The sequence below is a fragment of the Globicephala melas genome, chromosome 5 (genome assembly GCF_963455315.2).
Source record: "Globicephala melas chromosome 5, mGloMel1.2, whole genome shotgun sequence".
Lineage (NCBI taxonomy): Eukaryota > Metazoa > Chordata > Mammalia > Artiodactyla > Delphinidae > Globicephala > Globicephala melas.
The window spans coordinates 112,519,281-112,532,476 of record NC_083318.1 but is presented as its reverse complement, the minus strand read 5'-3'; the positions used below and the strand labels follow the sequence as shown (position 1 = coordinate 112,532,476).

At 41.7% G+C, this 13,196-nt stretch overlaps 1 protein-coding gene across 1 annotated transcript in view; it reads right to left on the bottom strand.

Annotated features, from left to right (window-relative positions):
- The window catches only part of NR3C2 (nuclear receptor subfamily 3 group C member 2), a 369,292-nt gene that overhangs the window by 182,279 nt on the left and 173,817 nt on the right, over positions 1-13,196 (bottom strand). Inside the window, exon 3 of the mRNA XM_030878180.3 lies at positions 12,009-12,148. Within this exon, the coding sequence (XP_030734040.1) occupies positions 12,009-12,148 (140 nt within the window). The remainder of the gene's footprint in view (positions 1-12,008; positions 12,149-13,196) is intronic.

Genomic DNA, 13,196 nt, shown 5'->3' with positions numbered 1-13,196 from the left:
TAAGTGGTCAGTATGGCTTCTAAGAGGATGGTGTGAATCTCCAAACTCTAGCCTTGGTTCTTCCTTCCAAATTGAAGAAGAAAATAAAATAAAAGGAGGGATTAGGAGAGAGGAGGAAGTATTTGTGTCCCCGCCCCCCGCCAAATTATATACTTTTGATTCCTCTGAAACAAATATAATTGACTGAGTCTGGGCTCATCTATAGTGCTATGTGTAAGTGTGAATTTCTATTAAACTTCCTAAAAACCTCATCCCATCTATTCCTCAGCTTATTTGCTACAAGTGACTTTTCAATTCTTGTTCACAGTTATGATGCCCCTCTACATTTTGATTCTTTAATCTTTTGTTTTATTTCATTTGCTTTATTTTGTGGTTTTACCATTAGAAAAGTAAACAGAGTCCTTTTGTAAAGCTGCATTAGGTTGTCAAAGACCAGTGACTTAATGGAGCCTTTAGTCTTATACCTGTAAGGAGAAAATACATTTGTCACTCCTCCTTAGGGATGTTTTGCTTGGTGAGGTAGAAGAGTTCACTGTTAATTAGCAACACAGCACAGACAGGAAGATGATGCTTTTGTAAATGTAATGTTATAGTCAACAAATTCCAAGTGCTGGCATGGATGAAAGAGCTTCAATTAGGGCCAACCTGAGGGCAGATGGAAACAAGCTCCATTGCTTGAGACGGGTGAGCTTCATTCCTTGGTGTCAACCTGCTCTTATCTAGAGGTGGATTTGGTCTCTGATACTGGAGGGAGGTGTGTGAGTGTGAGACAGAGAATGTGAGCATGTGCACAGATGCTTTCATGATCATTTCAAGTGGTTTGGGAGTCTTCTTGCTGACGTTCAAGGTTTTCCCCTCTCCTCAGAACGCCAATCACTGGGTGACAGGGTGAAGTGGAGCAGAGCTCTAAAAGTGTGTGTGTGCTTATGTGTGTATGCGTTACAGGTACCTGCTTATCTCTACAGAAATCATCATCAGCCTTTCTCTCTTTCTGATCTAAGAGGTCAGGATGGGCAGTGAATGAAGATACCAAGGAATAAGGGTAAAAGAAAAAAATCACTCCATTGGATATGTCTGTCTTTAAAGAGCAAAATATTACAGCAAAAATTTTGGAGACTTGAAACATGCGCTTTTTTTTTTTTTGCCATACAATTTTTCTGAATCTTGAAGACGTTAAGCTAAGAGAAATAAGCTGGACACAAAAGGACAAATATTGTATGATTCCATTTATATGAGATACCTAGAACAGTCAAATTTATAGAGATAAAAAGTAGAATGAGGGCTTCCCTGGTGGCGCAGTGGTTGAGGGTCCGCCTGCCGATGCAGGGGACATGGGTTCGTACCCCGGTCCGGGAAGATCCCACATGCCGCGGAGCGGCTGGGCCCGTGAGCCATGGCCGCTGAGCCTGTGCGTCCGGAGCCTGTGCTCCGCAACGGGAGAGGCCACAACAGTGAGAGGCCCGCGTACCGCAAAAAAAAAAAAGTAGAATGATAGTTCCCAAAGGCTGGGAGAAGTGGTATTGGGGAGTTTTTGTATGGAGTTTGGGAAGGTGAGAAAATTCTGGAGATGGATGGTGGTGATAGTTGCAGAATAATGTACTTGATGCCACTGAGCTGTACCCTTAAAAATGGTTAAAATTGGTAAAAAAAAAAAAAAAAAAAAAAAATTAGCTTCATGTTGTGGTTTCCTACGGTGTCATGAGCTGCTAACATCATTTAGTACCTCTAACATGGGCAGTAATGATGACATGTCTCCCCAACGATCCACCATGCCCTGCGGGGCTGTTTCATTGGGCCCAGCACTTTCACCAGGATTTCAATTTCATTTCATAACTTCCCATGTTCTGCACCAAACAGCCAAAGCAGCCACTGACATCTGTCGCCTAAAACTAAGGCGATCTGCCAAACTACCTTATATCTAGTTACACACTTCTTTTATTTTAAAATGTGCCCGAAAATATATCCAGGTTAAAAAAAAAATGAACTTTTTCAGAATTTAGTCTCTGCTTTTTCATAGAGACTGCTTTATCTCTTTGGCTGACCCAATCTCAAGTTTTGTTTTGTTTTGTTTAATATTTATTTATTTGGCTGCATCAGGTCTTAGTTGTGGCATGTGGGATCTTTCATTGCGGTGCATGGACTTCTCTCTCGTTGTGGCGCATGGGTTCTGGAGCACGTGGCCTCTGTAGTTGCAGCACGTGAGCTTAGTTGCCCCGCAGCATGTGGGATCTTAGTTCCCCGACCAGGGATCGAACCCACGTAACCTGCGCCTTGGAAGGCGGATTCTCAACCACTGGACCACCAGGGAAGTCCCTCTCAACAGTTTTTAAATTCCTCTCATCCTCTCCATTCTCAAAGTGTTTCCTCCCAAGTCTCCATCAGAATCTCCATCATCCCCCAGAACTAATCCACCATCAGGTCTTGCCCGTTCCTCCTTCTCATTTCTCAAATCAGGCCTTCTGTTCAGTTGCACCAATTCCATCCTAAGTCAGGCCCTTTCTACCTTCCATCATCCACAATCCCATCCCAGTCGTCTTCTCTTCTGCTAGGTGGTACCTGCCATGAGCCACTGCGCAGACACCAAGGGACAACGCTGTCTATACCCCTGCGTTGATTTTTTTCCTCAAAAAAGACTTGCTGTGTTTAAGAAGGGCTGAGATTTCACACTGCAAAATGAGGGCCTTTGTTTGGCCCCAGTGTCTTTGTTCAGTCGCCTCCTCCACCTCTGGGCATGGATCAGGCCCTCACCGAACGGGGCCTGCTCAACTGAGCAGACTCAGGTTCAAGCCCCCATCTTTCCATCCCTCCACCACCCGCCTCCACCTTAATGCCTAAACGCCTCCTTGTCCTCCGTATCTTCCAGGACTCTGTTTTTAGCACTGACTGCAATCAACTTAGCAATTTTCATTTCCGGTGTCAAAGCATTCTCAAGGGGACAGAATCACGTAAGCGGTACAATCCTAGTGACATCATGGGCGCAAGTTCTGGGAGGGCAGCCCTGCGTCCTCTGGCTCTCGGGTCTGTTTCTGAGCTGCCAGGCATCAGGGCTGAAGAGTTTGGGGCTTTCAGCTTTGGAGGAGGAAGGTCCTGCTTGCAATGCTTCTCTGAGCCTGACAGGCTCTGTCTAATTTTTATCACACATAGGAAATGAAACACAGGAAGATAAAAAATTTCCATCAAACCTTAGATTAATATCAAGATGTTAAAGATGTACTTTAGGATGGTAATGGTAATTTTTAAAAATAGGGAGTTCACTCCTTAAGAAAAAATTAGAGACTACCCAATTTCTTTCCCATTAGGGCAACAGAAATTCAAATGAGAGCTTCAACTTGGAATGGCTAGGAGTTAATTATTTAGAGTATAGCGGGAAAACTGTTAAATTACAATGGGCTCTTCATAAGTGTTCTCCAGCCAGGGATGTTGCCCTACTTTTTGAGGGGTAAAAATAGTTGGGATCTGATATAACTCTGTGAGAGGCAGTAGAGCTTATGTGTTGAATATACAGAGTCAGAATGCCTGGACTTCCTGGGTTCAAATCCCCGCCCTGCCACTTCCTTCGATCTGGGTGACCTTGGACTGACTAATTCAACTCTTACATGCCTCAGATGACTGACTTCTAACATGAGGACAGATAATAATTGAATAATCGGACCTACTTCATAGGATTATCATGAGGATTAAAATGATAAAACAATAAAGTTCTTAGGTTAATGTGCACAAAATAAGTACTCAAATGTTTATTGCTATTGCTATTAATTTTTTTTTTTTTTTTTGCGGTACGTGGGCCTCTCACTGTTGTGGCCTCTCCCGTAGCGGAGCACAGGCTCTGGACGCGCAGGCTCAGCGGCCATGGCTCACGGGCCCAGCCGCTCCGCGGCATTTGGGATCTTCCCGGACCAGGGCACGAACCCGTGTCCCCTACATCGGCAGGCGGACTCGCAACCACCACGCCACCAGGGAAGCCCACTATTGCTATTAATTTTAAGAGTGGAACGATCATACCATTAAGCCTTGTTAAAGAAAAGTAGTCACTGTTTTCCTTGTTACAACAATTGCTTAGAGGGTTCAGGTTTAAAGATATTGCCTTGCAAAACTCACAAAACTTTCAGCTTTAAGACAGCAGTTATGAGGAAAAAATGAGATAAAACATGGAGTACTTGGCATAGTGCCTGCCTGGCATGGAGTAACTGCTCCATAAATAACAGCGATGATTCTCGGAGAAGGTGTCTGACAGAATAAAGCATGTTTCTCGCACTGCTCCTTAAGATAAACCAAACAATCCCACTAATACCAATGGGAGAGTTACTTTTTTAAATTTCAGGTTATAATTCACATGAAAAGAATAGGCACATTACAACCAAAGCAGCTCATGAAAATTTTCTTCCCAACAGGCAATTCCCTAATCTACTTGTTAAGAACGTCGTACATCAGGTGACTCACCACTGTCTGTGAGCTGGGGCCTAGAAAGCCAAGTAGGTGGCCGGTGTCTGCCAAGGCCAAAGGGCATATTTCTCTCTACCATCCCCTTTCCTGGCTGTATGTTCTCTTTCTTGCTCTCGTCTTGCCTTTGTCCTGTTTTTCATTTCACTTATGAGAAATTTCATTTTGCCTCATGGAAAGCTGTGAGTTGCTTTGGATTCTTTTCTGGAACGACATGGGCTGCAAACAGAGGCACAGACATGGGGAATACCTGAAAATTACTTACTGTGCTTCTAATTTATACGTTCCAAATTTGCTATGTGAAGTGCACCTTCGTTTAAAATTTTAAGCAGCAAGAAGCTCTCTTTGGATAACGCTAATTTATTTTTGGCCTACGTGTCCCTACTCCAAATCATTTTCTAAGAAATCACTTCAACATAGTTTTGACCTCAGAGAAACAGTGACAGGAACAAGGGGGAACCCCATACATATATTTAAATAGTTATCAATCAACAAATGTGTCTAGAGCATCTGCTACATGTGTGACATTATCTCTGCCCGGGTTAGCAAATCAAATTTCCTCGCTATCATGTTTGGTTGTGGGCTATGGACTGGCTAAGATTAAAAGAAAATCAAGACTAATGATTAATAAAGAGCAAAAACTGGGATTGAAAGTTCCACAGATGCAATAATGTCTGAAGTTCATCTAAACTTGGAAGAACCAGAGACCAAGCAACTAAGACTTTTCTGTGTACAACTTGGAGGAGAGAGAAAAATTATTCACACATGTGTAACACACACACACACACACACACACATATACACACACACAATGTCCTATATTTATGCTCTCTAAGCTTCTAACCTTGGCTTATTCCTTGTCTCTCTAAATACCCATTTCTTGGGCAAATGCATCTACTTTCATGGCTGATGATTCTAAAATAGTTATTTTCGATCTTTCCCTATTCCCCAAGCTTTAGAATCACACATCCAACTTCCTGTTAGGCACGTCTGAATGTTCTATGGACATTTCAAACTCATTGTCCTAAAAGGAATTTCATTCCAACCCCATTTATCCGGGCAGTGCTTGTTTTCCAGAGCACCCATCAACTTTTCATGTTACACAAATAACTCATTTAGTATGTTTAATCTCTCCACCACCTCTCACTAGAATGTAATCTCCACCACGGCAAGGATCTTTGTATATTTTGTTCACTTTCTTCATCCAGGAAGTCCCTAGGTATGCCAAGAATAGTGTCTGTCATTTAGTGGATATTGAATATGTTTGGTGAATGAATGACCTTTGCCCCCCCATGCCCCCAAAGCTGCTCCCACTCCAGCGTCCCCAGTCTCAGCAAAGGGCACCAGCAGCCGAGCCTATGGAAACATCCCAGATCTTTGCTTCCTTACCTCCAATACAGACCCACCAATGTTACTTCCCAGATAGTCTTGTTAGCTGTCCCCTCCTCTTTATCCCTAACGCTGCTGGTCTAGTTCTATCTCTGGTCATCTCTCACCGAAATGACTTAGAAGAGCCACCGGAACTGTCTCTCTTTAAATAAGCCTACCTCCGCACAGCCAGATATTAAATGCGAACCTGAGCTTACCATTCTGCTGTATGAAAACATTCAGAGGTTCTGTTTTGCCCAAGGATAAATTCAGGCCCCTCCTTAGAGTCCAGGACCTGGACTCAATCTGCACATCAGCCTCCACTTTTATCTCCTTGCCTCTCACACGTCCATAGAGGTAACACGAAATAGCTTTTGGTGCCCTGTGCAGACAGCCTGTCCTTACTCCCCCTCAGCATTGCCAATCCTAATCTTTCAAGATTCAGTTTGGGGGTCAATTCTTTAAGAAGTTTCCTTGACCTTCCAGATTGGCCTAAATGTCATGGCTCTGTATGTTCCCATGGCAACCAACTGAAGGGATATATAAAAAAATCTGGGCAAACATTTGTAATTAACACAAAAGCCTTGGGTTTATATAAGGAGGAAAGGAGTGTTCATAAAAATCCTAGATATGATCTACTGGGTAGGTATTTATTTAAGCACTTATAGGAAGTAGTTGGAAAGAATCAGGTTACCTCGTTCCCAATTTTTGGTAAAGGGAAAAAAAGACTTAATCTTTAAAGTGTTTCGTGAGAAAACTGTAAGCCAGAAGAATCCTTGGTTTCCTATCTCTGACTCAGCAGTTTTGTAGGAGGGACGATGCCCTCTGATGTACATAAGCTTCCTGTATGTGGCACACAGAGACACAGAGGGCTGCATCACACACATCGTGATCTGAAGACATCTAATAAGCAGGTGTTATTTCCTTGTTTTATCATTTCCTTAATTTCATATTGCCAATTACAAGGGGATGGCTGTATTTCAATTACTATGTAAGACCATCCTGATCTAGCTTGTGTCCATTCAATTTAAATGCTCTGTTTTGCGGCATAATTGCACGGTCCATCATCCAGCCCCCCAGACCTCACACTTACTCACACTCTCGCCTGTTGGGCCCTCTTGCTTAAGAGCACACACAGTATTGATGGGGATAACATGAGCCCATGACATGGTGAGACACACTTTCCTCTGGACCTGTTCGGTTTACTCATTCAGTTTAGAAAAGCGAAGAAAATTAACTATTAGTCAACCATTACATGTCCTTAAAAACATGTTCCCCCACAGGATAATCAGTCTATGAACTGCAGGATTTCTCACCTATATGCTGCGAAGTACACGTGAAAGGAATGAGGTGCATGTATCCAGGTGTGGGTACCTTAAATGCTGCATATTTGAGGACTGCTGAGATTAATCTACAGTTAGACCTTTTAAAGCCGTTTCATTTCAGGAAATAGATTTATACGTCTCTTACTTAAGGGAAATGTCTGAGTGTCGAAATAGACATCATATGATTTGGCTGGCCATACCAAGATATGGACTCTTTAGCCTAACGGGTCTGCTTACAAAAATATAAATCCAGCTGACTTTACATTATAGTGAACTCTCTTCTTCTTTCACAGCCCTGTACCTCTTCAGTGATTTGTGGGGGCTGTGTCTTCCAGACACTGCTGTATACTGAGTAGCCAGAAAGGAAATTAGGTTATAAAATAGCCTGCTGACTGTAGGCAGCTCTGTTCATTGAGGGATCACAAAGTAAAATACACAAGATGAAACCAATGGGAACTTACAGTTGGAAAGAGACTGAGAAAGTAAAAACTCAGACTAGAATTAGAAGTTGCAGATTAGACATCAAAAGGCCTGCGTAAATTCTTGGGCCAGTTTCGTTGCTAATTTACTGGTTTGAGGGGCAAGTCATTAACCTGGAATGCTCTTATGCCACATAGGTACGTTGATATGTACATTCAAACATTTATTTAGTGGCTACTAAATATCTGCGGTGTTGCTAGGTTCTAGAGATAAGACCCTGTCCTGCCCTAAAGACATCGAACAGGGGAGCTAAAAGTCCAGTTGGCATCTCTCAATATTTCCTCTACTGTGCAACTCCCAAAGGTGGGTGTCAGAGTCAGCTATGAAGGTTCGTTATGGGAATCAATCTTGGTGGTTCAGTCCATGGTGGAAAATGTGGAAAAGTCCCTCAAGGAAATGTCAACAGGCCTTCTATCCCCTCACCCCTGATGCCGACATCCTTTGAAACGTTGAGAACTGCTAGTCTAGAAGGATCTTACAACCTCAAAGGGCAGTTCTATGGGCAAAATAATGTAATACGGGAAAAATGAAGAAAAAATGAAGACCTAACAGTACAACGTTACCGAATCATTTACATGATCTCTGTGTACAGATGTGGCCAAAGAACTTCAGCAGTTGTTCCTAAAGTCAAGGTCTAATATATATATATATTTTTTGTGGTACACGGGCCTCTCACTGTTGTGGCCTCTCCAATTGCGGAGCACAGGCCCTGGACGCGCAGGCTCAGCGGCCATGGCTCACGGGCCCAGCCGCTCCACGGCATGTGGGATCTTCCCGGACCGGGGCACGAACCCGTGTCCACTGCATCGGCAGGCGGACTCTCAACCACTGCGCCACCAGGGAAGCCCAAGGTCTAATATTTTGATGCCACTTTACGATTTATAAAATCTGCAAAGACATTTTGCTTCATAGCAACAGGTAAGGCAATACTACCATTTCCATTTATAAATAAAGAAACTGACACCCAAGTAAGTTAAATAACTTGCCATAATCTTACACCAAGTGAGTGGCAGGGCTGGAAATTAAACCAAGTCTTCTGACCCTAAAGCCAGTCCACTTTCCACCACTAGGGAGAACCCAACTTAAAATATATATGTGTGTATGTGTGCATGTGCGTGTGCATATAGGTTTATTCTTTTTCTTAAGACAGAAAGGTCCTGACAAACCTTCAAGGCAAATAAGCAATTCAAATTTAAAAATAAAACGATAAGCTTCCATTGTAAGGTACAGTAATACGGCTCTAAACCAACATTATTGACAAAAAAGGTATTCTGGATGAGACACCTAAGTGTTTTTATATTAAATGTTTAAGAAGAAGAAATAAGCACATATCTACACCCCATTAGACGGGACACAGAGAACATAATATACACTTAAAACAAATGATGTGCAGTCTCCCTATGTAGTCACCACTACACTATCAGACCAAGCATTGCAGTGGGGTGCTCTAGGGCATAAAAGCCTGAAGCCAACAGGCTTGAAGCTCAGACTGCTGTGATTTTCCCTCTGTCCTCTCTCTAGTGGTCATTTCCAGTTCGCCCTGATGTTGTTAGTTCCTTTCGATTTTAAAGGACTCCCCTACCTGCAGCTGCTTAGAAGCCTCTGTATACGTAATCCGAGGAGGAGCTTAAGGTTAAAACTGGAAAACCACCGTAGTAAATATTCAAATATAAAAACACACATACATGTTTGTATATGTGTGTGTATGTACACACACAGTGACACACACGCAGAGACACACACTAAGGGTACCACACTGTCTTCTCAATGTTTACATCACTGCCCTCATTATTACCGAGCAGGCATAAACAATGACATATAGAGCAGGATTTTCATGAACTTAAGAATTATGGAAAATGGAAAGAAGAGATTATGAGATTTAGATCTATGAGGCCTTAGGTTGGGTCTAGGTTTGGAGTCATAAGACTTTAATATGGGTCTAAGTTTGGCCTTATGATTCCAAATAGATTAATTGGGTCTGATCCCAAATTTCTTCATCTGTAAAAGGGGAATAAAAATAACATCCATATACCATAATTTTGTGAAATTAGTGCCTCTAATTACATAAAATATTTTAAAAATAATTTCTTACTAAATCAAAAAGTTCTGATACAGAGATAGTCCTATTTCTTTCACACATACACACATGATAAAACAGTAAGCAAATACAAATTACAAAACAAAAACAAGTCATTACTCTCATGAAGTTTATATTTAAAATTTATAGCCTTGTTTCACACAGGTAGGTGCTAAAATTCTAATTCCCAAATAAATAGGAAATAAGCTATATTAATAAAAGTCTTAAAAGGCACTTGTCAAGGTTCATTATCCATTACTGATCAGCTTTTCAATGAGAGAAAAAGACGTACAGACATTTAGGCTTTTCCATGTTTATATGTACCTCAGTTGCAAAAACAATTCTTTCCTTAGCTACTTCCAGAGAAACTACTTAAAAACAACAAAAACATCTAGAAAACCGTTTTTTGCAGAGAAGGGCAGATTTTATAAAGAGCCATACATGGGTTCTGATGTGAATGCTGACCCACAGGTAGGGCAACACAGAGGCACCCTCTCTAAATGTCCTTCGCTCACTGCTTTATTTTTACTTATCACCTTTGTTCACCAATTAGTGAGCCTAGGAGGGGAGCCCTTATGTTGGAAGGTATAAAGCGGCATTAGAAGATGCCAGAGGTATATCTTACCTACTTATCTTCTACTGAGTCCATCACAGAGTTAAGGAAAGAAAGAAGAGGGTGGCGGGGAAGACAATCTTAAAAAATTAAATTGATTTCAGTACTATACATACTTGTTTCCCCCATTTTCTGGAAATCAGCCTTCTGGTAACAGGGCCCACCTTTTTCTCCGGGAAATGCTCATTCCCACAGTGGGTCTAGGTTGTTCAGGTTGGCCGACTCCAGCCAGGACCATCCTATCAGATCACTGCTCCCCCCAGGCGCGGTGATTGGGCTGGAGGGGGCCAACGTGAGTCAAGTTCAGTCCATGGAGATTCAATTGGGGGCTTTTATAACAACCCCTGGGAACAGAAAACCTCTCTTCTTCTCACGAGAGAAGCCACATGAGAACAGAGCCAGAACAAAGTCAAGCGATGGAGAGAATGAGATTGAATGCGAATGACCTGGCTTAAGACCATGGCTTGCCCAAAGCCATGCCCACATGAGGACTTTCCAGTTATGTGGGCCAATGAATTTCCATTGGTGCTGAAGCCAGTTTGTGTTGAATCTTCTGTCACCTGTAACCAAGAGCTCATACCCCGAGAAAGAAATATGGAACTCCTATTACCAATTCAATGCTGGGTTTGGGGACTACTAAATAATTAATAGTGTAAATAATGTAAAATCATGTACTATCAATTAAATAATGCAGAATCAACCTCAGAAGCATAGAAATAACTACTTGGTCAGCTTTTTTTATCCCAGAACTAAGGACATTTCCTTGTGGTCCTCAGCAAAACAAACATTCAAGTCATTTATGCTTAAGTCTCTGAAACACCAATTCACCTCTCAGAAAAATGTCCTGAGAAATACACCTGCAGGAATCTTAATGCTGAACTCCTTAGTAAGAATAAGTGTCAATTACACAACACTTCTCCTGATAGCAAAAAATTCTACACTTTGACCAGTCGTAGTAGTCAACACTAATAAAACCATCAGGCCTAAGCCTGATGTTAATTAATTGCTTGGAAGTGAAGCTGGAGAAAGGCAGAAACAAACGAAAAGACCATTTCTCCTTAGTAAGTACAATTACTTGGACAGAAGCAAAAGCTAGACTACATAACTTAAAGAATCTCAGTCCAATTTTTCATTTAATGTACTGGTTTGGAAACTTTCAGTAGGAACGAAGGTAGGACTCAAATGGGGACCTGGACGCTCAAGCAGCTGTTAAATGACATTATTTTGTAAGGAACACAACTTAAATTACACACACGATCCTGATGTCAATGTTTTAACTTGCCACCAACACATATATTTATACAGAAACAGACCAGGCAGACGTGCTGTAAAAAAATGGTCTTTCTGATCATGCAAATTAAATTTATGGTGACACAGAATGATTTTGATAAGTCTAAGTGAAAAAAACAAAACTGAGACAAACCAACAACCAAAACAACCAGTATTTCTGACTGGTTGCTCTTAATCCACAGTTTAGAATTTTGGCCATTAAATATTGCTCGGTGGAGAATCTCCAAGTGGTTTTTAGACAAGGCTTCATTACTATTTATCACTGACAGATTACATCCAAAACTAAGGACAGATTACATCCAAAACTAAGGACATTTTTGAACTATTTCCCAATAGTGTTATCGAGTTAACCTTGCAAGTAAACTGCACACCAGGAAAGAAAATGTGTAAAAGGAACACCCACATGAACATTTACCTTCCACTGCTCTTTTGAAGAACACTTTGCAGCTGCCACAGGTCACTACACCATAGTGACATCCTGAAGCCTCATCCCCACACACCAAACATATTTTGGAAGGTCTTGAGGATCCAGTGGAAACACTTCGTAAAGTAGAGCTGGGGAAAGAAATCAAGATTTAAATAACTACAGTGTAGTGGCACATTCGACATGCTGTACAGCTTAGCTCAATATCTGTCAATCATCTTGGTTCCATCAATGAATTCAATATGGTCCCATCCCGAGTGACTTAGGAAATGAAGGCAAAATCCTATGAGGGAAGTAATGTATCAAGAATTCTCTACAGCAAAGCCTCTTCTCAGTACTAAGAAGTCATAAATAATCCCATATAAACTTTTCTCTTCCTTTTCCTGTTTTTGAGAACGTTTACCAAAAAATATTATTTGCATTCTAGGTGAACAGAGAGGAGAGAAATCTTGAGCTGAGTCATCACAGAACTATTTTTGGCATCAAAGGGCTATTACAATACTTCTCAACTCTCTTCACTCGGACTCAGATTATATCTCAATTTATGCCAGATAAAAAACTCTCCCCTCTCCAAAACAATCCACAAATTAAAATTCAAATAATTCTTGTCTCTTTTGCCAGGAATTTTACTCCTCCAAGCTCCTGCATATTCTCCCATGTTACCTTACCTAGGTATGTTCAAATTCCTTCATTTCGCTTACTAATTTAAAGGGGCACAGTCAATACTAAAAACAAGCCATATATGGTAACTATCTCAGGTACCTTTCATGGTAAGAAACTGAAGGGTGCAGTTTTTAGGGACAAATTTAACCTTTTAAGCAACAATCTACATGAATCCTTTTTTTTTTTTTTTTTTTTTTTGGTATGCGGGCCTCTCCCGTTGCGGAGCACAGGCTCCAGACGCGCAGGCTCAGCGGCCATGGCTCACGGGCCCAGCCGCTCCGCGGCATGTGGGATCTTCCCGGACCGGGGCACGAACCCACGTCCCCTGCATCGGCAGGCGGACTCTCAACCACTACGCCACCAGGGAAGCCCTACACGAATACTTTTAAAGGAGACTCTTGTCAAGCTATATTACATATTCCCGTGCCGGTTTATGGCACAATCTGAACAAAATTGTTTTAAATTCTAATAAGGTCTCATAGTTCAGTGACCGATGTGTGCCAAGCAGGCAAAGAA